Consider the following 27,272-nt stretch of genomic DNA (forward strand, 5'->3'; position numbering starts at 1 on the left):
ATGTAAGACTATCATCCTGCTGGGTCCCAGACTAGGCTCTCCAAGTCCTTCAAGCTGGTGGAGGTGGAGCAGACTGCACCTGCAAGGAAGGGCCTCCAGATTTCATTAGGGATGCTTTGCTTTTCACAGGATACCAAGACAGGTAACTGCTAGATTGCATGGGCTTTGACCTCCAAGGTTCAAATTATGACACCTAGCCAAAATGGCCCTCTGAGCATATGCCAGAGGCACAGAACTGTCTAAGCCAGTTCCAACTGGCGCCTGAACTAACTGGCTATTGTCCAGCAACTCAGAAGGAACAGTCTCTAGCTCTAGTTTATCAGCCATGCAGGTGCTGGTATAACCCAGGAATACCATCAAGGGCATCATCTACAATCAGGATTGCTACCCCTCGGCTCTCTTATCTTCCTGTCAACTGTGAAGTAAAACCAGACAACAGGACACCTGAGCTGCTAAAAAATTATCTGTAGAGTTGTTCTGCTTTATTACAGCTCTGCAGATGAAGGATGCTTAAAGACATCTAATGAATGCAGAAACTGAAGTCATATCCTTCTCCAAGCTCTGAGTAAGTGGAACCAGTTACCAAACAGCTGCTTTTATTCCAGCATCTACAGGCTGTGAGAGGACGAGCAGTAACTGCAGACGCAGTACTACACACCCTTTATTTAATCACAGTGGTAATGGTACAGTTTATTCTTCAGATTCTCCAGGCTTACGGATGTCATCAATCTTCAGAATCATCCTAACCATCTGTGTGGCAAGAGAGATCTGCTGCTTTTTACCAATCAAGGTTTCTATGACATGCTGATACTGCATATCTGAAAAACAAAACACAGCAATCAGTGGTCCAAGAGCATACAAATGTACTTATCAACAAGCAGCTTCAACCTAGTAGTCACAACAAAGCTAAGGAAACACAGCCGCTGCAGTACACAAGTCTGCTCTCAGTTACTGGGGAGGTTAAGGTGGAGCTGAGGCCGCCTGGGAAATATAGTGAAATTTCATTTCGAAAACAAAAATGGTTTAAGTCTGTGCCATTAGTCATGGGTGGAGAGTGACTCATGGGACCCCATTTCTCCCTGCTAAACTACTTGCCCCTGGTGGGCTATAGGTCATCTGTCTTCAATTGTGTATACAGTTGAGCCCACCAGGCTCCAACAGGCAGTTTTACAAACCCATGTTCAGAGGTAGTCCTGGTTAACCCAGCAGTTCATCATGCAGAACAAAATATAAGAATGTGGGAGAGAACCTATAGGGAGGTTAACAGGATGCGAGGCAAGAATACTCACAATACATCATATATATCGAAGTGTCAAACAATGAAGTTAAAAATATATTTATCTATAAAAAAGGGGCTGGAGATGACTCACTGATTGAGAGCACCAAGTGCTCTCACAGAGGACCTGAGCTCCTAACATCTACATGGCAGCTTATATCTATCCAGCTAAATCACTGAATCCACCACACGATTCTGGCTACCAAAGGTACAAGACAAACACACACACACACATACACAAAAAATCTTAGCAAATAAACCCTAAACTAAAACCCCGAAGCTGTAGCAGTAAACTGGCCACAATGCCCTACATCACATTCAGATGGATTTCCTAAGTACTGATGATGTGTTAGTGGGAACAGGGTAGAGCTCATGGCAGCTCATGACTAAAAGGAGGCTAGATAGCGATAGGACATCTCAAAGCACCCAGAGGAACAGTAGTGAAACACAGTTCTCTGCAATGCTAAATCAGTAGACAGTTTGTGTCAGAACAGCAACATAGACCATTTAAGAGTTGCTATTTTGTTTTGGATGCTTGTGTAGACAGAATCCTGGTTTTGTGCTGGGTGCTGGAGCAGCTATTCATCACAGGATTTCAGGTAAGGCCAGTCCATCAGTGCAGAAATGTAGCAAATTTTCAAAGCTGCCACCTTTTCAAGAGCAGGACTGCCAAGCTGCTACAGAGTTAACGTTTTTCAAACACTCCATAGCCATGGGACAACAGCCAGGCTGCAAGCTGTGAACACATCAACAGGCCCTTGGACTGTGGTTAAAATGAGTTGTGTTACTAATACTAAGTCCTACAGCAATCAATTAAGACACTAAATTAAAACTCAGAACGTAACTGTCCCAAGTGCACTAAAGAGCTCACATAGGACAGTTCTGTAGCATGCACACTCTGCCTGGCAAGGGCACCTCCTCCTCCAAGTTGACAGAAGCTTGTTCCACTCAGAGAGCCCCAACAAGCAACTCACCATTACTGCCCTTGTGCAGACAGTCAATCCCCAGGGCAGGGTTAGACTCCTTCACTTGTCTAGCTCGGACTTCAGTCATGGTCTGGATGGGATTCATGCCACTGTTTTCTGAAAGGGCCATGGGGATGACCTCCAAGGCGTCTGCGAAAGCTCTCATGGCGTACTGTTCCAGAGTGGGGCACTGGAAAGACACAGGGGCAGACAGTGCACTCGGCAGCAATAGCCAAGCCAACGGCTGTACATGGAAAACTCACCAGGGCAAGCTCAATAAACTTCATCTACAGAATGAAGCTGGGAGGACATAAACACACAAGACCTCAGACAGCAGTTCTCACTGCTACTCTGTCCCTTACCTTGTCTGCCTCTTGGCTGACTGCCAGGGCGCAGGATATTTCAGCTGCCCCTCCTCCATACACAACACGGTTATCACGGATGAGGTTCCGGATGACACACAGGGCATCATGGAGAGATCGTTTTGCTTCTTCAATGATCTGGGGAGAAGGCCATCATGTCTCAGTTCTTGCTGGCAGAACAAGTGCCCAGACCCACTGTACTATCTCCCCCAACTCAAGGACAGGAATTCTTACCATCTTGTTTCCTCCTCTGATGAAAATGGTCACAGCTCTAGAGTTCTTACACTGCTCAATAACCAGCATTTTGTCTTTTGTAGTGCCAAATGAGATCTCCCGCACCACACCGGCAAAGCCCAGCTTCTCAGAGGTAAGCTCTGAGAACCTTGGGACAATCCGGCCTCCTGTTGCAATGGCGATCAGCTATCAGGATGCATCAGAGAGGACAGATAGATGTGGTCAATACCAGTGAACTTCCAAAATGGAACCATGAATGAACTACATTTACATTTCATCTAGGATCACTTGGTTTACCAGATAGGCAAAGTTTTCAAGTTTCTGGCAAAGTATCTTGTTAGAAGACAGGCTCTGAGGACATGGGACCTTAGGTGGCGGCGGCTGGTGCTACCCAGCTCTATTACTCACAACTCAGTCTTTCACTGTCTGGGCAGCCCTGTCTGCCATCCAGCTCACATGTCCTACACAATGGATTGTATCAGGAAAAGGGAGGAACAGTTTGTCCAGAGCAGTGTTTAGTAGAATTGGTCCTATTCTGAAGCCACAGGAGGACAAAGCTTTCTTGCCTCTGAAAGCCAATGGGGAAGCCCAGAGAGTTGACTACAATAGCAGAAATATAAAGCACACTTACTCTAACAAAGATGATTCTAGAATGTTCTACAGTTCCTTTCTTTAAGCTGTTGCATTTTGGTGTGATGTGACTGTTTCAGGCAAGGGCTCTTAAAGTGATACTGAAGACATGTATCTCAGGCTCACCCCACACCTAGGCAGGGGTCTGCGTGTGTGCTGGCCTCCTACCTCAATCTCAGGTCCTCCTACCCAGCGAACTGCAGGCAGGCCGTTCTGAAGAAGTAAATGATTAGCTTCATCATCAAAGCCCCACTGGCAAATAGCTAGGTTAGCACCAGTTTCTTTTATCTGGGAAAAGAAATGTTACAATTTTAGCAATAATAAGTAGGTGTTTATCTGTGTTACACGACCAAAAAAAGGGGGAGATGCACAGCTGTGTGATATCAGTGCAATGAAAGGGACAGGAAGGCCAGAGAAGGCCTTTATCCATTCCTTCCGAGTCTAAGATGTGCCAATGGGAACCACCTTGCTTTCCAAACCATGCTTTAATTCCTATTACTTCACAGTTCTTGTTTGTTCCACTCAAGGCCAGGATAACGTAATGAAAGGCACAGCAAAACCCTCAGGGTAGCCCAGAATAGAATCAACTCTTTGCTCATACGCCATTTGGGTTTTTGTGCTGTGGTCGTTTTTGACTGACACTAAACCCAGGTTATACTGCATCTAGGGACCCAGGAGTGGACTCAGCTCAGGATGCACTCCAGGTCTCACCTGCGCAATCATCTCTTCAAACTTTTCCTTTTCGTACTTCTGCAGGGCTTTGTAGTCCTCCACAGATGTGACATCCAACTTGTGCTTTGTCTTTGGTTTAGGTGGTTCAAATGGACACGTGAGAATTGCAATCTTAGCATTCAACACTTCCTATGGGGAGAGGAAGATCATCTTAAATGGTGGGTTTAGATTAAAAGCAGTGTATAAGAGTATAAGAGCACTTACTCACTTTCGGCATCTGTGGGTGACTGAAGTCCTTATCAACGATCACACCCTTTATAAGTTTGGTGTCCTCCAGCCGCCCACCTACTTTGCCTTCCACTTTGATGAGCTCAAAGTCAACATCTCTCCGCTCCATATCAGCCACTGTGAGGACAGCATTGACGGCAATCTCAGCCATTTGTCGGTGACAGCTGTTAACCCTGATGGAAACACACAACTTTTACATTCCTCATATGACTGCAGCACCCTAGCCATATCATGCACCTCAACAAAGACCAGTGCTACTTTCAATGTAGACTGGGGTCAATAATGGTCTAGGCAAAGCAGTAAATCTGAGCTGTGCAAACCCTTTATGATTTAAACTTGCAAGTCTTGAAACCCAAGTGCATATTGATTTCCCCTTAAAAATGCATGAATCCCCGGGTGGTGGCAGATCTTCAGTTTCCTATTCAACTATACTTTAGCCTCATCTCTCTCTGGCCCCCTGCTCTCTCAGACACTGAATGAGCAGTCCTCAGGTGCCTCTCGGCTCACTCACTGTATTTCCCTGTGTGGAGACAATTCCTTTCTGCTAAAACTGCCAGCTAACATGTTAAACATTCGACAGCTCACAGGACTAAACGATTTAACAAAGGGCCATAAGGCTGGTAAGTTGGATCAGTAGGTAAAAGTGCTAGCTGCCAAACCTAGTGATCTGAATTTGATTCCCAAACCCACATGATGGGAAAGAGCTGACTTTCACAAGTTGTACATGCACAGAGAAAATAAATGTAAGCAGAATAACAAGGGAGAACTGAAATGGCAAAAAGGAAACGACAACATCCTCATTTCTCTCATATGTAGAATATTTACATTAAAAAATTTAAAGAATGGTATATCAAGCAGGAGCAACATACAAGGAAACACTTAGAACCCTACTATGTAGGATTAAAAGGAGCTCATGTGTATATAGCAGCGGACTGGAAGAGAGGAGTATGCTACTGTAGAGAGGAGCATTTTTGGCTCGAGGTTGCTAGTCTTCAGGGGCGAGAGCAGACAGTAGGAAATGTTGACAGCAATTTTAAGACAGGAAGGTCAATTTTAAGACCACCCTTCTAATTACATTAAATCTTTAGATCAGTACATTTGCTTACTGAATAAAAATACAAACGTTTCCCCAAAATGACTTCCTAGTGCCGAGGTAAAGGGAAGAAGGGTGGGTTTCAAGAATCTTACAAGTCAGGTGATCCAATAACCTAACTGGCAAATCCAGCCTCCAACTAGAACACAGGGAAACAAGCAAAACCAACAGAAACTTGAGCAATTTACACTGCTGCATTTTAGGACAGGCTAACAGCCCTCTGAAGGGAAGGCTTGTAACCCACAGTACACTACAGATAGGACACGCACACTTTGGAGCCCAGTGTGGTTTTTGCAGTCTGAATCAGAGGTTCGGGGTTGTTTATGTCAACAAGCACATTATCGCTGATTTTGTCCAGGTGCTGAATAGCAATTCGGGCGGCCTGTTCGTAGCCATCAGCAATTCTGATAGGATGGATGCCTCGGTCCAGCAGCTGCTCAGCTTCTTCCAACAGGGCACCAGCCAAGACTGCAACAGAGCAGACCCATCAATTTAAGATTCACCTTTTAGTACATCTTTACATGTTACCCTGAAAATCACAACATTCTAAAATTGGGCTGGATGCAATCCAAGGCTATTATTGGAGGGAGACCCCACCCTCTCAGTTTTGACCACAGTCAAGGTCCAACAGGCTGCCCTTTAAAGATGACTTAGATAACAAGAACTTAAGATTGGGGTGTGTGTGTGTGTTTGTACAATGGTTAAAGCACTTACTGCCAACATCGACAGCCCTGGAATTCACAAGAGGAAAACTGCCTCCCAAAAGCTGTATTCTGATCTCTGTATGACCTCCCCATAAATGTTAAAACAGAAAGATGTAGGCCTGCAGCTAATCTTTGCTACTTTGTGGGTTCTTTTTCCCATCCTTTATGCATTCCCTTCCATCCCCTATCACCAGATGGAGAGAAAGAAATAGATTCTTGAAACAAACTTCGTTTCTTTTTTGATCAAGGCTACTAATAAACTGCAAACAACCCTCCTAAATGACCATCTACTACTCCTCCCCAAACCCCGCCCAAAAGTCAGAGCTCTGGTATTTATATACCCCTTGAAAAGTTACCAGCATTTCAAACATCACACAATTGGGGAAACTATCTGAAGATGGCAAAACCACGCCTCTGGGGGCTGGGGATTTAGCTCAGTGGTAGAGCGCTTACCTAGGAAGCACAAGGCCCTGGGTTCGGTCCCCAGCTCCGAAAAAAAAGAAAACAAAAACAAACAAACAAACAAACAAACAAAACCACCACGCCTCTGTTAGAAGAGGCCAATCAGTCAACTGCTATCAACAGTATGAAGCTACCCCATATCCCCACACCTGGTGATTAAAATGAAAACACTTTCTCTAAAGTAACTAAAATTCCAAAACTGCTACTACATAGGCCATAATGCAAGAACATTTTAAATGGAAAACAGCAAACTGGGTTTCTGTGGCCAGGGACCTCTGCTCAGTGAAGAAAGCCTGGCTTTTGGAGAGCTAATGAGTTGTCTGTTCCCACCACCAACCCTTTCCCTTTCCCTCTTTGCGATGGAACTGAGTTTAGTTCTGCTAATTTAAAACCACTGTGCTCCAAGTATATACTAGAGCAGTGCTTGGGAAATCATGGCAACTCCAAAAGAATGTTGAATAAATGATTTTAAATTAGCTGCAGCAAATGTAACCATGCATAAATTAATATATGTTCATTTCCTTTCATTTGTAAAACAGTTAAAAATTAGGCCCTCTTTGTACCTATGCACAAGCAAGCACACATGGTTCAGAGTTAGTTGGAGAAGTTAAGGCATACCCCACTTGTATATTTTGGTATGAGAACCAGGGCATTCTCCCAGTGCAATCCACAATCTAAAAAATGCCACCATACAGTTATCTCAACGTTTGCAACTTAAACAGATCGGAAGCACACATTACAGCTGGCTGTCCCATCTCACTGGAAACCCTCCCAGCCTCCTGTTTCTCTTCAGTATTCACTTTTCAAAGTCTGGCCCACTTGTACTACTATAATGTGTCCCCCAACTTCAGTCTGTTCCCCACTCACTGTCTTCATGATGCTGCAATGCAGAAACATTAGCTCTTGTGATACTTTTAAACAATCTCTTAAGTTAGAAAGGCTGTTTCGTTTCTTACCAACCACTCCTGTGGTCCCATCTCCAATTTCATCATCCTGGGATTTGGACAGTTCAACCATCAGCTTGGCAATCTGATGATCAACATCCATCATGCTTAGAATGGTGGCACCATCGTTGGTCACAGTCACATCACCATCCTTATCAACCATCATCTTATCCAGCCCTAAAAGACAAGAGTTCAGAGTTCAGAAGGAAAATTGAGCAAAATAAAGTGTACCCAGTACCAGGAATTGACAGGCAAAAAATAATCCAACATACATGAACTAAATATCCACTAGATAACCCAAACTCCACATGGGAAACAGTCTAACTCCAGACATACAGGCTCGCTCTGGAACACAGTAATGAAGTGAGGAAAAGCCTCTAACCAAAACTTTGAGCACACGGTAACAGAAGAGCCTGACATTCAGCATCCTGGCTGGACCGAGTGGACCATCCACTGCATTTCTAAAGAGGCACTGTGACTTCAAGCCTTTAGTAAAACTAGTAAAGGTTCTCTCTCACCGTTTGGTCCCAGTGACGTCCGCATTGTGTTTGCTACAGCTTTGGCAGCCATGATGTGAGACTAAATGGAACAAAAAAGCAAAGACACAGTTACATGTCTTTCCAACAGCTGAAGGCACATAGCTCATATTTGCAGGAAAAAAAAAGATTTGGGATGTAATTTCTAAAATCTAGAAAGGTCTTCATCAACAGGGTGGGCTGACTAGAGCAGTAACATTCACAACTACAAGCTTTAGGATCAAGCAAATTATGTCTCTCACTTCTCAGCAAGGGAAGGAGGTGTAGGTTCTCACCATTTTGAACTCCGAGAACACAAAATCCAACTACAAATTCTTAACACCTTCAGTTTTACCAAGGCTTACTGTAGAGAAATATCAAACCACATTAACCCACCTTGTTAACATTTTTAGCAAACACTATTTTCAAAAGGAAAGTTTTGAAAAATGGCTAAGAATTTAGTAATCGAGGTGTGGAACTGGGAGACCGCTCTTTTACACTGTTCTAAAATTTATCTTGTACTTGTCAGAAATCCTAGTAACAATGACAGACCAAAATTAGCTGTGAGAGATACTAGAATAAGGGGATAGTGATTGCTTAGCATGCACACGAGGTGGGCGGATCATTAGTAACATTTTCGGTTCTTGAAGATACAGGTTCAGTTTCCAGCACCCACAACGAAGCTTTCAATGGTTTATACCCTAGTTCTAGGGATCTAATGCCCCTTTTTAGCCTTCACTGGCACCACAATGCATGCATACGGATGAAGGTACTCACATTCACACATAAATCTAAGAAACCCCCTCCAAACCAAAAAGAACACACACATCTCATTATTATGCAAACCTGACTTCATGTTTAATAAATAGCAAAGATTCATGTATGACAAATGTTTAGAAGTAATGTTCTTTATGATTTATTCTCAGTAGAGGTTTGCTGTTTACCTACCTATTTTTATTTAGGTTTAGACCCTCAGTTATGTAAAACTTGACAGGAGAAAAGTGTGAACTTTAACCATAAGCACTATGGTCATGTGACCTTCCCATGGCAAGCATATGGTCATGACACCTTTACCAGCGGTTTTTTTTTTTTTTTTTGGGTCATCTTGGCTCCCTCAGACCTAGAAGCTCGCTAAGACTGGGGCCAACTACATGCCCCTAAACAGAAGAACCTCGATTTTCAAAGGGGCTGATCGAGAGCACGTGATACTTAACAATACTCATGCTACTTACTAGCCTAGTAGTCCCATGACCTTGACCCCACTCTGGGAATGTAACTCACAGCTTCACTGCACACTGCTCAGGCTCATTAGCTTTTTTTTTTTTTTTTGGAGCTGGGGACCCAGGGCCTTGTGCTTCCTAGGCAAGTGCTCTACCACTGAGCTAAATCCCCAACCCCGGCTCATTAGCTTTTATGACATTCTTGGGAACCTCCCCACAGACTTCACTTATTATCAAGATAGTAGAGGTCCAGGCCTGAAAGGACCCTCCTTGCTCCTCCTGGTTCACTTCCTTCAACGCTGTGTTCTTTTGCCATCACCATTGTAACTCAGGTCAAAATCATCCTACAAGATTCCAAAACCAGATGCTCTCTTCTATTTGCTCCTATTTTCTTTTTTTTTTTTTTTTTTTTTCGGAGCTGGGGACCGAACCCAGGGCCTTGCGCTTCCTAGGTAAGCGCTCTACCACTGAGCTAAATCCCCAGCCTGCTCCTATTTTCTAGTGACTGTAACAACTCTAAAGGGTTAAAGCCACTCTTGTGCTTTAATACCAGTTCAAACCCTTTCTGCAGAGCACTCCAGGCTTTCCCTGAGTCTCCAACTCATCTTCTCACCCCCAAGATGCAGATGGATAAACTTTTATAAGCACAGAAACATTGGGTGGTTTCAGAGCAGTGCAAGTACATTCATTAACTTTGTCACCAAGACAGGCTACAAATCAAGTTCATTTGGCCTTTGCAAACTCCGTTTCTCTTATAAGATGCAACCTGAAAGTACTCATTCTCAACGGAGTTTCTCAATAGCCACCCGAGGGAAATGTCTCTTGGGCTGCCCAAAGACACTGGATACTCAGACTTATTTTTGGTTGTCTAAACTGGTATGTACTAGCACAGGCCAAGGAAACAGCTCAACACTACACACAGAACAGGCCTCCAACCACAGATGATCTGGTCTGAATGCCAAAGCTAACTTCACTGCCTGCACTGCTAGCTTTGACTTGATTGGAGGTGGAACTAAACCACGACCCTTCTCTAGGGTAGCTGTGATATCTTTGGCAATTTCTTTATGACACTGTCGCTCAAGTACCTAATTTTGTAAACAGGACCCACCCCAAGTGAGGACCACATGCAATAGTCCTTGTAGTTAACACAAATGGCAGACACAACAGAACTGTTACATGAATTACACTGGTCTGTCTGTTGGAATTTACTTTATTTGCAAGTCTCCTGAAATAGAAAAAAAAAAAGGTGGAATTGAATATATAATGTGCATAACCCGAGAGCAAAGAGAGCCAAGCATCTACCACGCCTCAATTGCTATGTCCACTCCCTCAGTCACTCCAAAACACTTGGTTAAGTCTTTGGTATTACAGGAAACCCACCCAGAAACCTCATTCTGAGATGACGAATAACTGGAGTCAGTGAGATTTCCCTAACATCAGGTTAACAAGGGTACCTCAAACCTGGAGACACAACTGGCACAGTACAACCTAAAATGGGGCTCCCTTTCTTTGTGCGTTTCATGGCAACACCTGTGACTGTCATCCCTTTATTACCTGGGATCTAGCACTGGGTCTTGCCTTTTATTTCTTTCCTTCTGTTAAGACATTCCTTCCTACTTAACACTTCGGCTCTGCTTTCCCTCATGGTAACTTCTTTGTTTCCCTTTTGGGAACCATCCTAATTTGCAGCCAACTGTGCTCCACCGAAATTGTCTCCTTCAATTTCAAAGATTACCACGCGTTTTCTGGACTAAGGGAATTTACGGTCTCCTCTGAGTACACTGCTCTAGACCTTTCAAGTGTGTGTGTATCTGGTAGTTCCTCCTATCCCAAGTTGGAAGAGCTTCCTTCACCGTCATTTCTCATCCTTCCTACAAGTAGCCATTTGGTCTGTCCTGTGCACGTTTTTCACACTTCTCGCTAATTTTCTTCCTTTACGGGACAGCACCGTGTCTAAGGGACAAGCCATTTACAAATACAACGGCCCAGGCCTGCTCCTCTGGTGAGCTGAGGGATGCGACTCCACCCAGCTCGGAAGAGTCGGACCGCGCTCTCTACCCCACCTTGGGACTAAGGCTTCTATGCCCTCTTCCACACCCAGAGGGCGGGTGTGAACCTAGAGCCCATAGGGACTCCCCGGAACCGGAGATTCTAGATCTTTCAGGCCAGCACATGGCCGAACTGCTCCCACGCCAGCGCAGGCGCAGCAGCGCTCTGGCCGCCTCTCTTCATCCCGCTACCTCGCGTTCCGGGCCGTTACCTTGAGGGCCTCAAGCCCCATGAGACGAGACTTGCGATCTTGGTCCTTGATAATAAGAAAGGGGCGCCCATACTCATCGAAGGCGAGGGTCCCCACGGACGCCATGGTGGACGAACTGGAACAAGCGCTCTCCAATAACCGGCGGGGACCACTTGGGAAGAGAAAGGAAGCACCTCCTTCTCGCGAGAGGACGCAAAATCCCACGCGTGCGCAGTGCGGACCGCGAGATTTACTTTTCAACAGTGACTTTTTTTACGCCACAGAGTACCTTCTGGAAGCCGCCGCTATTGGAAACGTCTGTCCTCCTTGAACCGAGGGGGTGTTCCAAACTTAGAAGGCAGCGTCTAGAACACAAATGCAAATACTAGACCTAATCCAGTCACCGATTCAAGGATTTGGGTTTTGAATTTTTCTGAATGCAGAGTTGCAGCGGGGAGCTAATTTCCTTAAGACATTTTTCTTTTCCTTTATTGCCACCCCGCCTCTGAGACGTTGGTAGATTCCACTTCCGGTCTCCCCGGAAATTTCGCGCGATGGAAAGAGGAGGTGAGGTTTGACCGGCATGAAGGCGGGCTGCTGAGTTGTCTGTGGCGCGCATGAAGCACGACCCGCTGGTATGGCCGCGGGCGCGCGTGGCTGCCGAGCTCTCCGCCCCTCGCCGGCCCGTGTTTTCTTGGCTGGGTCGAGGCTACCGCAGTGCATGCTGGGGGCTGCTTTCCGCCCCTCCGTGCATACGATCCTAGGCCTGTTAGAATTCTCCCTGTCGCGAACTAGCTGCTGCTTTGAGTTATTGAGTTACTGCAAAGATAGCAGTAATAAGAATAATACCTACTTCACAAGGTTGCTGGACGTCAGGGAGAACGTCCTTAGTCGTCGGCACGCAGTATTTGTTCATAACTTCCCAGGTTACACAGATCATGTGACTTGCCCACGGGTGTCCTGCTTGGTGGAGACAAGTAGCACGGCCTTGTGCTCAGAGTCTCTTCCCCCAGCGTTTTGCTGTTAGAAAGATACCCCATAAGGGTAATTGCTCTGTACATCTGCCAGAAATCACGATTCATTTATAAGCTGAGGTTTATTTGTTACGAGTTTCCACTGTTTCCACCCGTACCCCACAGAATAGAAGCTGTCCCTGAAGTATTGTCGGTTTTTTATTAGGTACTCAAAATTAGAATGCATGTAACAGCGCAGACCTGAAAGCCAGCCTATTGTCATACAGGTGGTGATTTGCTAATCTTGCCTTAATGTATAGCTTTCTGTCTCTTAGACTCAGTGATGCTTTTTTGGGCTTTAAAAAGTTCAGATGGTGGATTCTGCAATCCATTTTGCTTGTTAATTTGAGAAGAATAGAAAATCTCTAACGGTGTCCTCTGCATCTTATTTTTTTTGTCTGAATGCTGTCTAAGATAACTCCTAGTATCAATCGTTGATATGTAGCAAAAGGACACAGATTGACATTTCAGGACAAGTTTTTTTTTTTTTTAAAGTTTCATTATGACATTTTCATATATATAGTTCTTAGTCATATGTGTGTGTGTGTGTGTGTGTGTGTGAATGAATCATTATGTTGTACCTTGCCATGACATATAAGTAACTGTCCCCATTATCCTCTCCACTCTTCCCACTTGGTCCTCATTGTTCCCCAACTAGTTATCACATAGATGCATATATTATATCATAAAGTCTAGGTTCCACATTAGAAAACATGTAGTATTTTGTCTCCTGCCCTCACTTATTTCCCTTTCCACCTTCAGACCCCTTCCTCCTCTGACACACACACAACACACACACTCAGATACAAACAGGATTCTACCTCAGAGAAAACATGATAGTTCTGAGCCATTAGTTTAAAACTGAATAAAGCTCCATGTATATACATACACTGTATCCATTCCTCTGTCGGTGGCATCGAGCTGGGGTCAGGAAGCACTTGATGGATTGCACAGGCAAGCAAAGGCACTTGTTGCTGAACCTGACTTGTGCTTAGTTTCTGGGTCCCATGTGGTTGCGGAGCAAGCAGACTCCCACTTGGATCACAGACTGCCTTCCTGTTTGGCTTCTGCTCTACTCCCACTCTGTTCTTCATGGACTGGTCCAGTGGCTCGATGCTTTTGCCCTCAGTTCAGATCCTCTGCTTAGGTTCCCTTTATTTCCTCTGTATTCCTTCAGATGCTCATACACAGTCTGACACTTCCTGCATCCTTTGCCTCAGTTGGTTCCTACAACTCAGAGGCCAGCTCGGAGACCCTGGAGACCAGGGCCTCACTGTCTACCTTCTGGCTTTGTGAGATGGTACGTGTGTCTACAGGTGAGGCACACCCTGGGCCATCTGACACGTGTTTAACTGTCATCGCCCAAATAGATAGAGTGTGATCTGTCTGTATGGTAGAAATATTTGTTATTTAAATAATAATACTTATGTTCAGTTGTAAACATGAATCAGGTACTGATAAGGAGCAACATGAATGAATCCAGAAGACATCATTTTAAATGTAAGTTTGTTAGAGACCAAATACTGTGTGTGTGTGTGTGTGTGTGTGTGTGTGTGTGTGTGCTTGCAGATTTATATATGTCCATGGTCATGTGTGTGCAGGAGTTCCATATGTGTAACCACGTAGGCCACAGTTTAAAGTAGGTATTTCTGTTGTACTCCACTCACTGAACTTGCCTGTTTTTGCTAGGCTGGCTCGATGCCTGTCACTGGGGTCTGTCTTCACTTTCCAGTGCTGTGTTTGTACCTGTCTTTTGCATGGGTTCTGGGAATCTGCTTGAAAAGCAAACACTTTACCCACTGAGCCATCTCCCTGGCCTTTGTAAGCTGGTTGATATAAGTTACCTTTGAAGCTACTTCTGTAAGTCCAAAGTTGAGGAAGTAGAGACTAAAGTAGTGGTTACTTAGGGTGGGTGGGGAGATGACAGCTGAAGGATAAAGGGTTCTTGGGCAATAAAAATCTTCTCTAATTGACTGGTGAGGGTTTCACACACCTATACTAAAACCTGTTGAATTGTACACATTAAATGGACAAACTGTATTTGTATTAATTCTGTCCTAGTAAAGTCTAAAAACGCTGGGTTTCTAAGCTGAGGCTTTCTTTGTTCAGACTATTAAAGTGTGAAGTTTTATGATTAAAACTTGCAGTAATGGATACTGAGATAATGCATTAATTACTAGAGTCCCAGACACACTAAATCTACTGATAGAAGATGTTAATTTTCTTTAATATTGAAGAAATTTACCAAATTAATTTTGACAGTGGGATTTAGAAGTCATTTAGAATTTTATACAGTATTCAATGAATTTGTCCTTTAAAAGAGATTAGTGGTGCTGGAAAGGTTGCTCAGGTGTTAAGAGTACTTGCTGCTCTTACAGAGGACCCAAGGTTGGTTCCCATCACCCATGTCAGGAAGCCACAACCACCTGAAACTCCAGCTCCAGAGAATCTGATACTCTCTTCTGGCCTCTTCGGGAAGACAGACAGACAGACAGACACACACAGACACACAGACACACAAAGCATGAATCAGTGTCAGAAGAGTTGTTGAGAAGATGTAGCCTTTGTTTTCTAGTGTGTGCTCCATGTGTTTCTGATTTCTCTCGATGGCTCAACCTAGAAACGCCTGAGGAAGAAAGGCAGTCGGGATGTGTTCTTCCTACAAGTCCGGAATCTGACAGTTTGAAGACAAGCAATTGGGGGTTCTTGATTACTGGGGTCATTGGTGGTGCCCTGGTGACAGTGTATGCTGTGACTACGCCATTTATCGCTCCAGCCCTCCGGAAAGTTTGTTTACCATTTGTACCTGCAACTTCGAGGCAGGTTGAAAATGTTGTCAAGATGTTGCAACACAGAAGAGGACCTCTGGTGGACATTGGCAGTGGTGATGGACGGATTGTGAGTTATCCTAAAACATTTTAAGGTTTGGAGCCAGAGTTGTTAAATTTCCTGCTTTATTTTTATTATGAGGTTTCTGCAAAGATTTGCCAAATATGACAGTTTTAAAAGTGTGTTCTATTTTGTGTTTGGCTAAACTGTTGTACCACCAGCATGTGCTCAGAGTTCATTTTACTGTGATTGATTTTTTTTTCTCCCCTGGAGGAAAAGAGCTCTGTAAGCATGCCAGAGAGAAAGGAGCAGTTAATTGCTAATTATAAAATAGTCTATCAGAAATTTTGGTCCAGTAAAGGTGGCATAATCACAAGAAACGTGCTGACCATGGTGTTTAATTGTCTTTACTCTTGGAGCTTAGATGCTTGCTTTACATTTTTCTGTATTGATACATGGGTAAGGGGTGGTTCCTAGGAGTTGATAGAGAGTTAAATAAGAGAAGTGAAGCTCTTCACTTTTGGTGAGTCCCTACTTGATTAAAGACAGGATTTCAAGATAGGACTAACTGCATGTAGCTGTGGTCCTAGTACTTGGGGGATGGAGGCAGGAGGATTATGACTTCAAGGCTAACCTCTTCTATATACAGAATTTGGGCTACATGATGCCTTGTCTAAAAAAGAAATTCCGAATTTTAGTGGCTTCAACTTATGATCCCAGCCTGAATCTCTCTAAGAAAAGGTCACTCACTGACTGGCGGGTGAGCTGAGGCAGGTGGCCACGTCCTGATGAGAAGGAGTGGAGACAGTGGGAAAGGCTTGTGTTCTGGCAGCATGTGTGCACAGACCAGCCAGACTGCACTACCTTCTTAGTCCTGTGGACACTGGCTTTGTGGGGGAGACCTGAAACCATGACAGAGACAGTAAAGGCTCTCTATGTAGCTTTAAAAACATTTCTTATACTGTGGCAAAATCTGAACATTAATATTTCCCACCTTAGCAATTTTTAGTTCTGTTCTATTAAGTAATTCCTGTGGTTCAGTTGTCCATCCCTGAGATGCTTTCATCTGGCTTTGGATGGGGCTTGTGAGCACCCTTCCTTCTAGGCTACAAGGCTGACTGGCTTTATCTTGTGCAGGCAGCCACAGCTGCTGGGAGCTCATGAAGCTGTGGTCATGGGGAGGTTATTTTTACTGCTTATTATCTGTCATGCATTTTCATTTTTCCCTCTGCTCTGCCAGCCACTGGTGCAGAGGCATGCAGATTTTCAGTTTGTAGCCTCTTAGGGTTAGCTGAGTCAGAATCAGGGATACATTTGTCCAACACAACCCTGAGTATCTCTTTCCCGATACTCAAGGTGAAATCTTTGACAAAATGGAGAAAACTTTGAGTTGGCCATTGTCTTGTTTATGAACGATAGAACTTCAGATATAAGATTTTTATATGGCATCTTCATCAAAGGGGCAGTAGCCATTTTAAAGCCTATATTATTTACATGAAATAATGAGTTTCATTGTGAGATTTTGTCCGTGTACACTATGAACTTTGGTCCTGTCACCCCACCCCTTCTTGTAGCTCCTGTCTTAGTTACTGTTCCATTGCTGTGATAAGACACCTTGACCAAAGCAACTTAAAGAAGAAGAGTTTTGGTGGGCTTACAGTTACAGAGGGCCATCATGGTGGGTAGCACAGCAGCAGTAGGGTATCGGAGCAATAGATGAAAGCTCACATCTTATTGACTTGCAAAAGGCAGAGAAGGAACCTCAAAGCCTGCCCCCAGTGATACACTTCCTTGAGTAAGGCCACTCCTACTAATTCTCCACCAATTGGAGACCAAGTATTAAACTATGGCCTACGGTGAGGGAGGGGGGCCGTTCTCAATAAATCTACCATATTTCTCCTCTCCCTGATCCCTGCCTCTTTCCCAATAGCCCTAAAGGAGTATCTTTTAATAGGACGGCTTAGGGTTATAAATCACAGATAGGGAACTCTCATACAAGATAACTTCTTTCTTTTGCTAACCTCTTGCCTCTGTCAGGTGATTGCAGCTGCAAAGGCAGGCTTCCCAGCCGTCGGGTATGAACTGAATCCGTGGCTGGTTTGGTACTCCAGATACCGTGCTTGGAGGGAAGGCGTGCATGGCTCTGCCAAGTTTTACATTTCAGATCTATGGAAGGTATGAACAACCCTGGAGGATGGGGCTGCAGAAGTTAGTGGACCTTATTCATTCGTAATTACCATGACTGATAGAGTGTGTCAAGAGAAGTACAGTCCACATGAATATTTTGGCATAACAAATGTATATGCATTTTAAACTGATAGATTTTACAATAGGCCATCCTTTAGTGTAGAAGCTTCAAGTTTTGATAAAAGTCATATGAATGCTAAGAATTTATTGACCAAATTAAAGCATTTTCATTTTTTCTTATGAAATGATGAAATATTTCATTTTACTTGGAAATCATAGTTTATTCTTGATAAGTATTTGGCTTTGCTCTGTGTGTTTGCATGTTAAGAGACAGACAAAGATGGAGGATAGAGCCAAGAGTCTATGAACTACGCTATGGTAATTCCTTCTTGTCCTCATAAGTATGAGGGTTTTCTAAATACATTTATGTCTTCTTTTTTTTCTCAATATTTTTATTATTTGGGAATTTCACATCATGCACACCATCACACCTCCCGGTCCTCCCAGGTCTGCCCTCCCCTCTTATAACTTACCCCTCCATCCCCCAAAAAAAGAAAAGAAAAGAAAAAAGAACCCCATGAGTCCATTTTGTGTTGCCTATATATTCACTGGAGCATGGTCAAACCACCAGTGGTCGGCCTCTTTAAAAAAACTGAGTCTTTTCTTACCCGCACCTCCACCAGAGCCCCTCAATTGTGGAGAACTACACTTTCATATCCTTTTATCTGTACTCTTAATAAAACCACAAACTATCTATTGTGTTAGGAAAGCTTCACAAAGTGCTTTTCCTAACTAAGAATTTACCACTTGTAACACTGTCCTCGACAGCTATGACACTGCACTTGGACTGTGTATTGTTCTCAGGCTCTGTATGGCTGAGTGGTCTCCACAGAGTAAATAGGACTTTTATTGGGCAATAAGAATTTTGGCTGGCAAAGCACTTTTAACCCATTTTTTTCAACTGCTGTAAAAACTATTTTATTGTACTTTAAATGTACTGTTTTAGGGAAGAGGAAGATGATTAGAAAGGTGAAGATGCCACAGTGTGAAACAGGTGGCTCTAGGTGATGACCAGGAGCAGGGCAGAGTCCTGCCCTGAAGGAGGCCCAGTGAGGATGAGAGGATGAGTCCCAGGATGCATCTGAAGAGCTGATGCATTTGACTGGTGTGCGTCAATGTGCGTGTGGCAATGTGTTCTTTTTGCTTGGCCTCTTGAGGCTGTTCTGGCAGTGTGGGCTCCTGTGAAACAAGATTCATGACTTAGAATAGAATTAACCCACCTTTGTTTTCCATCTTGTTCAGGTCACCTTTGCACAGTACTCGAATGTCGTTATTTTTGGTGTGCCCCAGATGGTGAGTCTGCACCCATTCCCTGTGACCTGCTTGTTGCTGGCACTACCAGCTATATGCAACACATCACCTCTCACACACAGGCAGTGAGAGCTTCCCGGTGACTTTTAGGGAACATTGGATTTCAGTTCTTTGGTTTAATAAAATACTTACAGATCTTCAAAGTTTAATCTTTAAGAATTCAGCCACATTTAAAAACTTCAGTTAAAGAGAAAAAAATCTCAATGATCTCCCAAAGCCTTAACAACGCAGTTTGAAACTGCTCATGAGGTTCCAGCAGTGAGTGTAGTCGGTGATTTTCATGACTGCTCACCCACACCCTGCTGCAATCACTTGGGGAAGTTAATGGATGTTCCCTTTGAATTGATCATTCCTTCAATTTTTCTGGAAGATAATTTTCAGGGTGGATGAGCATTGACTGGTTTCAATTTTCTCCAATTTGCAGATTTGCCAAAGAACTGAATATTGAACTTTGATTAGGTATGTTCAAAGTGAGAATACCCCACTATTGTACTGAAAATGGGCTTTTCAGAGACGTTCAGGGTAGGATGCTTTATGTCACTCTTGGCTTAAAGACCAGAGATAGCAACCCTCTTTTACTTCTCAAAGTTGTAATTGTAGTCATAATAATCTTGGCAGAATTAGATGTTTGCTAAATGGAGGATCCAGTTTTTAATTAAAGAAAAGGAAATTTAGTTTTTGTTGTTTTGTTTTTATATTTATGCCTTAGATTTTTGTTGTTGCTTTTTGAGCTAGAGTATCTCTGGGTAGTCAGAGTTTAACTGCTTGAGAAGTTTATCCCCACATTGGAACTTTCAGTGTAATGGTGCAGTCTTTGCTTTTTGCAAACCAGCAATGACACTATTACAGAAGTGGTTGTTTATATGTCTGTTACAGTACCCGAGAGTACTTCTGTTCTAAAAGTGAAGGCAGGTGTGAAGACTTGCTCCCTGGTCATTTAAAAACTTTCTTGGGTCAGGCCTGGGCTCACACCTGCAATCCCAGCACTCAGCAGGCCAAGGGAGGAAGGGCTATGGTGAGTTTGAGGCCAGCCTAGGCTACAGAGTGAGACCCTGTCTCAACTCTCCCACCCCACAAATAAACATAATTTTTGATCATAGACTAGATAGGGATTTGTCATGGTGATTTACTACTTATAATGCTCAGCCTTTTCCTTCTAAGATGTAATAGTTAGCATATTGGATGTAGGAGTGTAGAGAGTAGATTTACTGGGAATCCTATACTGGAGAGGTGCTAGGCTGACATGTAGGCTCTGAAGCCCTGCTGCCTTGTCCCAGCTGGGGGCAGCAGTGGCCTTTATGATGCTGGGTTGAGGCTGCTCTGCTGCCTGAGTCAGGGCTGTTTTGCACATTATGTCAGGGGCTGTTTTCCTCAGGAGCAGCGTGAGTCTTGTTATTTTGAAAAATACATTTGCAATTATTGCTTATTCCCCTACATACAGACAGCTTTCAACCAAGTAATTTGAGTATTTCGCTGTTCCCAGGGAAAGAGAGGAGCAGTGGGAATTCACAGAGCAGTGTGTCCCTTAAAAAGAGATTGGGCTAGCTTGTGTTCTCCATGTGGTGGGTTGGTGAGGGGCACAGGATGCTCATTTGGCTTTTGTTGAGCTGGAAGGCTGAGTCTCATGTATGGAACCCCCACTTTCATCCCACATCAAACTTTACTCAAGTGGAAGTAGTGAGGGGCAGGCGACAATGCTGGCTGGGAAGTTGGAGACCAGCTTTGCCCTCTCATAGTTGTGTGGCCCTGAAAAAGTCCTTGCTTGTCTGTGTGAGGATGCTGTTAAACTGCATCCTATTCTCTTGGGCACTGGTCAGTAGTACTCCTGCCACGGAAAGTAAACGCAGCATGCCATGGAAAGTGTCTCAGGGCAGCCGATGCACTGACAGGCACGTGGAGATACGGCGGATCCTTAGGGAAGTGCAGAGGAGGACAGCTGGCGTTGTAAATCCTCAGCCATGCCTTTGATGCTAACTGGATTATTCCTAATGGCACAGGGCACTTATAAGTGGAAATTAGTGCTAACACTTCAATATGTAGCATGTATCAAAGTAGCATGACAAATGCCATTTGGACCTGCTAAATACTACGAAGCTTGCAAATACCATAGCATAAGCTTATGAAACAAGAGCTTCTTTTCAAAACATGGAACAAGTTGATTGGGCCTTTGTTTAAAACTCTCTGCGAGACTGGAGATGTAGTTCAGGTGGTAGAGTGTGTACCTAGTGTGCACGAAGCCTTGGGTTTAGCCCCCAGTACTACAGAAAACAGTTGTGCTGGCACATGCCTGTAAACCCAACACATGGGAGGTAGAGGCATAGGATTAGAAAGAAGTTCAAGGTCATCTTTGGCTCCATCATGTGTTTGAGGTTAGCATGGGTTACATAAGATCTTCTCTCAAATAAACACCCCCAAAGCAAAACCCCAAACAACAACCCCTGTGATTTCCTGTTCTCTTAGAGACAAGTCCAAACCTGCTGAGGGACTCTAAGACTGGTGTCGAGCGGCCCTGCCCACTTGTGACTTTGTCTTAGCCATTTCTCTATTAGTTGTTCATGGACTTGGCTGCGCTCTCTTCCAGAGTCTGGGGCCATCCATTCTTGTTGACCTCAGGCCCACTCTGCTCTGGGCCTAGTTAGTGACTGTCTGCCCCTTCTTCTGTGAAGCTGTCCATAGTGGTCCCTTGAAGTGGGTCTTAATGCTCCTGACTTTCTACTGTGCAGCACCTTGATCCTGTCCTTCACTGAATATTGTACACTGGGCCCCTCTGTGCCTGAAGGCTTTGCTCATATAATAAGGATGGCTGCTGCACAGGAGACAGGGTCTCCTTATCACTTGACTACCTCAGTAATACAAACACCCTGAGGTACCTTGTCACTGCTATAGAGGCAGTGGGACCTGGCAGAACAGAGCCAACAGATGAGGCGAGCTGAAGTCTCATGCAGTGGTCAACTTTATCCAGAGCCCCAGACAGTTTACACTCTGAAGGGTTAAGAAGGGCCACATGAGCAAAGTGCCCATGAGTTCACACTACATGCAGTCACAAGACCCAGTCACACATAGCAAAAACATGTGAGGACCATGTTCTGACAGCTCCTCTATGTTGCAGTATAATTGAAAAAAGCACATGACCTGGTTCCCGTGAGTTCCCACTCTGAGAGGATCCACTGTTTCTCAGTTCACACATTGCCCCCTTGGCGGGTTGTTATGCCTGACACATGACATTGTGTTCCGAGGGCCGTGCTAGCATGGCCCTGCAACATGCTAGCCCTAAGCATTCTATAGCCTAGCACGGCTTCCTGCTATGGACTCTGCTCACACTCCCAACAACCCAGTGAAGCCATGACTCAACAAACTATAACCCAACAACCAGATTTATATGTTAATTATGCAATGTACAATACATCCATATAATTAACTTACAACCAAATGATAAGGATATAAACCACCCACCTAGAGAAGATACAGTTTGCTTATCTAGACACACAAAATCCTGTACACATCCATCCCTTAAGAATAGTTATAACAACCTTTAAATGTGCAGAGAGAAATCTTAACATCCACCTCCATGTTCTCTTGACTGCTCCTCTCTTTGCTCCGTTCTCCTCTCCTCTCTAAAACTTTTCTCCCGTCCATCCTTCCTTCTTGTCCAATGACAGGCCTTGTTCTATCCTGTACCTGCCTTCACCTGCATAACGACATCAACCTATACCTCTACACTAGCAGAAAGATTATATGTCGAATGAGACACCCATGTAGAATACACCATATACTTGAGGAGAAAAATGTTCTGAGGGGTTATTGGAGGCAGGGAAGGGGTATGGCAAGGTCAGTATCTCTGGAAGGATACTATCTGTGAGTTGTCATCCAGGCTGAGAACCTGCAGTGACAGTGCTGAATAGTGTGTGCTGGTTTGTTAGTTGGAATGGTGAATGGTTGGTTGGAGAACAGTAAGTAAGGATAGGTGAAAGGGTGATGTAGATTTGAGATGAGTCAGGGGACAGAGCTGGTACATGAAGGATGCTTGTCCTTTTATGGGAAGGAGTTGTTGAGGGTAAGCAGAAGGCATAGGAACTGGTTAGGGTAGAAAAGACCATCACAACTTCATGGAGGTCAGACCCACGACAGTAGAATTTGGGAGACACATTATGTGCTCTTTTGGGTATACAGGTGACAGAACTGAGGCTCAGTTTTGTGTAGGTTAGCTGGTGAGAAGATGTCAAATTCCAGCTGCTCTACAAAGAGAAACTCAGCAGCAGTAGTGGGCATGTCCAGCATTGGTGAGACAGAAGAGTCAAGGCCAGTTCCTTTTTGTCTTCTGCTTCCTGGGTGTTTGAGTCATCAGGAGCTGAGCTGGGGAAGAGAGGTACAGGATGAGCCCTCTGTCAGCTCAGTGTGGGCTCCTGAAGTCACATTGGAAGTGTTGGGTAAAGCAGAGTCTAAAGCTCAGGTGCAGGGACAGGCAGACCTTAGGGAGGAGCCACCCGAGGCCGAAGATTTGTCTTAGAAGTAGGCATACCCAGCCAAGGCTTCCGGAGATCCTCCTGGTAAAGATGTCCTCACTCTTGGAGCCAAGAAGAAGGAGGAGGCTGCCAGGTCTCAGGTCACATTGTCAGCCATAGGCCTGTCTTATGCCTTTAGCTAAAGAATGATTAGAGTATGATGAGTTTGTGTCACTTTGAAACCCATAATTGTATGAATAATTTTGAATTCTATTAGGCAGGCATAACACATCACTGCTTCTCTTCGTGTGTGATATTGGGACAGATTGATGCATATTTATGTGTAATTTAGTCAGTTAATTTCTTATGATTGAAATGGCTTCTTTCATTTTTAGGTTTATCTTGACTTAGCATATGACAGTCACCCTGAAATAAAAGAAACTATAAAAGAGAAAAGAATAGTAATGTGAATACGCTTACAATTATCTTTTTATGAACAAAATTACCATAAGAAACCTGATATTTTGAAAAATGTATGTTGTCTTATTTTTGTGTATTTAATTTTCCCTCAAGGAATAATTCCTTTTTAACATCTTTGCCAGCCACTGGAAGAATAGAAATCTCCTCTCCTTAAGGGGACTTTTTCTCTTGTTACCAAGTCTAACGATGCATTAGCATTTGGGTTTGTTCCGTCCATATCATGGAGGTTTTTCCAAGCCATTTTTGTAAGATGCTAGTCAAGAATAAAACCTTCATAAGAGCCCTGTTGGTTTCTCTGTCTGGCTGTAGTTACTTTCAGAGGGAGTGGTTTTTGCTTAGATCTTCATTTCGAAGTATCATTTTTCATTACAGGAATCCTTGAGAATTGCTGATCTAGGGTTTCAGAAAGGAAGGTACAAAAGCTTGAAACCTTTTGTTGAACCAAAACATAAGGAAGTACTCAGAATTTTTAATGGGACTATTTCCAAAGGATGAAGAAGCTGGGTGTAGGACATGCTCCTTGGGCAGATTTGGACATTTTGAACATTAGTGTAGGAAGACCAGCAGTGATTCTGAGTCGTTGGGAGGGCCATTAGAACATGGACATTCCTACTTGCCATAGATAGATGTTACAGGCACGGAGACGGGGACACAAGAAGGGAAAGCTCCTCCTTGCAACAAAATATGACCTCCGTCTAGAGGACAGAAGGAGGATTACTGTCCTACCATCACTTTGAGTCTTTATGGTAAAAGTTGAGTTCAGTCAGAATCCTCAGTGCATGCTGCTTCTAGGGCAGAGGTGACCTGTGAGTAAAGGTGCTTACAGTACTCTACAGCAGGTCGCTAAGGGTAAAGGGAAGACCGTGAGTACATTACGGAGATACAGGGTTCACCCTGAACAGATGCCTGATAGAGCCATTCAGGCAGAAGGGCCGCCTGGGCTTCTGGAGCTCTGGTCAGTTCATAGGCTTGCAGCAAGGCCATTGCCATAGACCCACACGCCAAGCACTGAGCCATCAGGAGTAAATGTCAGAAGAACCTGAGGTGAGCGTCATTTGATCCATTGCCATGAAAGACTAAGAAAGATAGGAACTGTTCCATGTCAGAAGGGACTGAAGTGGGCATATAGCTGAGTGGTAAACACCCCCTAGCCAGCATGCACAAGACCGTAGGTTCATCAACTAGTTCCACAAGACAAAACAAAATCAAAAATAAAATTAGGAGACTAAAAACCCATATGGCTAAGCAAGAGCATTACTCACTGCTGGCTCCTTGGGTGGTGCAGTCATCACTGAATTGTTATGGGCTTACTGTGGGTAGAGTGACATGCTTCCTGAGGTGAGCCTCATGGGGAGCATGTAAGGAACAGGATTGCTGTGTGCAGCTTCTTCTCTGAAGGCACAGAGGCAGAGTTCAGGGAGGAAAAGCCTGTGGTGAACAATGAACCTGCCCTGGGTAGAACTCTGCCCGAGGTGGACTGCTCATGGGTCCCTTTTCCAGTTCTTGTAGCTTGTCTACGATTTTACACCATCTCAAAATCAGTTAAAAGTAGAAAGTGAAACAAACAATGTTAGAATATGAAGGTGTTAGTACACTTTTACAAATACAGGTAATTTTAAATAGTTGCTAATTTGTGATGTAATTAAAATGTCAATACTTTCAGCAAATATTAAAAGCACTTTATTGGTAGGTTGGGTAATAAAATTAATTCAAAATTGATATAATCTATATTGTTCAGAAATTCACTCTTATGGGTGTAGAGTTAGCTTAGTGGGAAAGGGGTGCCCAGCATATGGGAGGTCCTGGCTGCACTTTGTAGAACTAAAAACCCCTAAGGGAAGACATGCATCATCAGTGTGTTATAAACATTCTAACATTATTTCTAATGATAGAATGTGTATACTTTCTCATGGTCTAATTAAACAATATTTCACAGACTCTAAATGTTGGTGCTATGATGTACTGTTAACAGTTGAGGGAAAACCCCAGCTCTGGTAATTGTAAGGTAATGTCAGTTTAGAGATGGTAAAAGTGTAGACAAATGTGTCTTAACTACCTGGCACATGCTGTATTGCAGTAGGTAAGTAGGTAAGCCATTTAAAATAGTATTCTAATTATTGCCATGTCATGATTTTTGTCAGAAAAGCAAAATTTATGATACGTATTTGCTGAAATAGGTTATTTTATGATTGTACTAGAAAATGTCCCTGTTACTGCTGGTAATACGTCTTCTTGTGTTAATGGATTGCTTGATAAGTGTTTGTGCCTGAGGTGATGTGTTTTGTCATATTTTCAGGGCCTTTGAAGTGCAGAAAGGCATTTTGAAGTCTTCTCTGTCAGTGTTCAGGGAACCTAATGGCTGTTATTTTCCACAGATGCCACAGCTGGAGAAGAAACTTGAGTTTGAACTTGAGGATGGTGCTAGAGTTATTGCCTGTCGGTTCCCTTTCCCACACTGGACTCCAGACCACACCACTGGAGAGGGTATCGACACTGTGTGGGCCTACGACATGAGTGCTTGTAGAACACAAGGAAAGAGGGCCTGATTGTGATCAGCTCGGCCAGTAGAACTTGGCAGAGACAGTGGACTGTGGGCTTCCTCATCTGAGACGCAGAGCCAGCTCCTTGACACTGAATGACAAGTCACCGCTGCTCTCCTTGAGAAAATGAACAGAAGCTCAGAGAAACATTTAAGTTTAAACTCTGCTGCTTTTTAAAGGGCAGTTTCACACAGCCTGGGTTGGCCTTGAGTTTGCTGATGACCTTGAACTTCTGATCCTTCCACTTTTACCTCCCCAGTAAAATGTGCTTTTAGTGGAACATTCTGGATGGGCTCACTACCTTTGCATATACTAGGGTGCATGAACATAAAAGTAAGTGACAGTCTGTGGGTAAGAAGACTGTCATCTCAGCAGCATGGTTTGATGGCTTGGGTGAAGAGGACGGGGCACTTATGCAAACATCTGCATTTCCTGTAGTTTTGTTCATGACTGAGATTTATCTCCTTTGTGTAGTTTGCAGTTAAATTAATTTTCTGTAAGATTCAGAGAGTGACATTTAGATTTTATAATTCTTACAAGGAATGTTTTACCCTAAGGCTGGTGGTGTACTATACTCCATTGATTGAATATGTACCTGTACAACTGTGTGTAAATGTAAATGGACTATGTAACACGCACATGTTTCAACATTGGGGTTGTGATAAATTGCACATGGCTTTAATTGGCAGTGCTGGCAGTTTTAGTGTCATTGTGTTACTATAATCTACATGGTACTATCTTAGATTTGATGAGGCTTTTTGAGAACATCCTTGGTTCAGGGAGCAGAGAGTAAGGTTTAACAGTGA

General features: G+C 43.8%; 2 protein-coding genes across 10 annotated transcripts; one reads left to right on the plus strand and one right to left on the minus strand.

The window, feature by feature from the left end:
* Nucleotides 1-579: 579 nt before the first annotated feature.
* On the minus strand, nucleotides 580-11,732 carry Cct5 (chaperonin containing TCP1 subunit 5). The gene is made up of 11 exons (NM_001004078.1): nucleotides 11,626-11,732; nucleotides 8,149-8,209; nucleotides 7,643-7,807; nucleotides 5,790-5,988; nucleotides 4,408-4,600; nucleotides 4,179-4,328; nucleotides 3,636-3,755; nucleotides 2,838-3,023; nucleotides 2,604-2,741; nucleotides 2,251-2,431; nucleotides 580-818 (listed from the first exon to the last, which is right to left on the minus strand). Exons 1-11 carry the CDS (start codon nucleotides 11,728-11,730, stop codon nucleotides 691-693), a joined length of 1,626 nt encoding a protein of 541 aa, NP_001004078.1. The 5' UTR covers nucleotides 11,731-11,732; the 3' UTR covers nucleotides 580-690.
* A 217-nt stretch (nucleotides 11,733-11,949) lies between these two features.
* On the plus strand, nucleotides 11,950-27,154 carry Atpsckmt (ATP synthase c subunit lysine N-methyltransferase). 9 transcript variants are annotated; one of them, XM_039102846.1, is made up of 7 exons: nucleotides 12,166-12,239; nucleotides 13,795-13,917; nucleotides 14,052-14,117; nucleotides 15,238-15,515; nucleotides 17,484-17,621; nucleotides 18,936-18,986; nucleotides 26,302-27,154. In XM_039102846.1, exons 4-7 carry the CDS (start codon nucleotides 15,459-15,461, stop codon nucleotides 26,470-26,472), a joined length of 417 nt encoding a protein of 138 aa, XP_038958774.1. In that variant the 5' UTR covers nucleotides 12,166-12,239; nucleotides 13,795-13,917; nucleotides 14,052-14,117; nucleotides 15,238-15,458; the 3' UTR covers nucleotides 26,473-27,154. The 9 variants fall into 9 exon arrangements, with proteins under 9 accessions (NP_001102648.1, XP_038958769.1, XP_038958774.1 ...); XM_039102841.2 differs by lacking the exons at nucleotides 13,795-13,917; nucleotides 14,052-14,117 and adding an exon at nucleotides 19,429-19,463 and having other exon boundaries at nucleotides 12,030-12,171; nucleotides 26,302-26,438; XM_039102844.1 differs by having other exon boundaries at nucleotides 13,795-14,117.
* The last annotated feature ends 118 nt before the right edge of the window (nucleotides 27,155-27,272 follow it).

This window comes from Rattus norvegicus, chromosome 2 (genome assembly GCF_036323735.1).
Source record: "Rattus norvegicus strain BN/NHsdMcwi chromosome 2, GRCr8, whole genome shotgun sequence".
Lineage (NCBI taxonomy): Eukaryota > Metazoa > Chordata > Mammalia > Rodentia > Muridae > Rattus > Rattus norvegicus.

Bases quoted from the DNA above. Each gene is read 5' to 3' on its own strand.
- Cct5 (NM_001004078.1), bottom strand. From the start codon at position 11,730: ATGGCGTCCGTGGGGACCCTCGCCTTCGATGAGTATGGGCGCCCCTTT. The intron at 3,756-4,178 runs GTGAGACCTGGA...TTCTTTTCCCAG, and splicing joins TTGAAGAGATGATTGCGCAG to ATAAAAGAAACTGGTGCTAA. The intron at 819-2,250 runs GTGAGTTGCTTG...TTTGTTTTTCAG, and splicing joins TCTGCACAAGGGCAGTAATG to ATATGCAGTATCAGCATGTC.
- Atpsckmt (NM_001109178.1), top strand. The intron at 17,622-18,935 runs GTATGAACAACC...CATCTTGTTCAG, and splicing joins ACATTTCAGATCTATGGAAG to GTCACCTTTGCACAGTACTC. The intron at 18,987-26,301 runs GTGAGTCTGCAC...TATTTTCCACAG, and splicing joins TTTTTGGTGTGCCCCAGATG to ATGCCACAGCTGGAGAAGAA.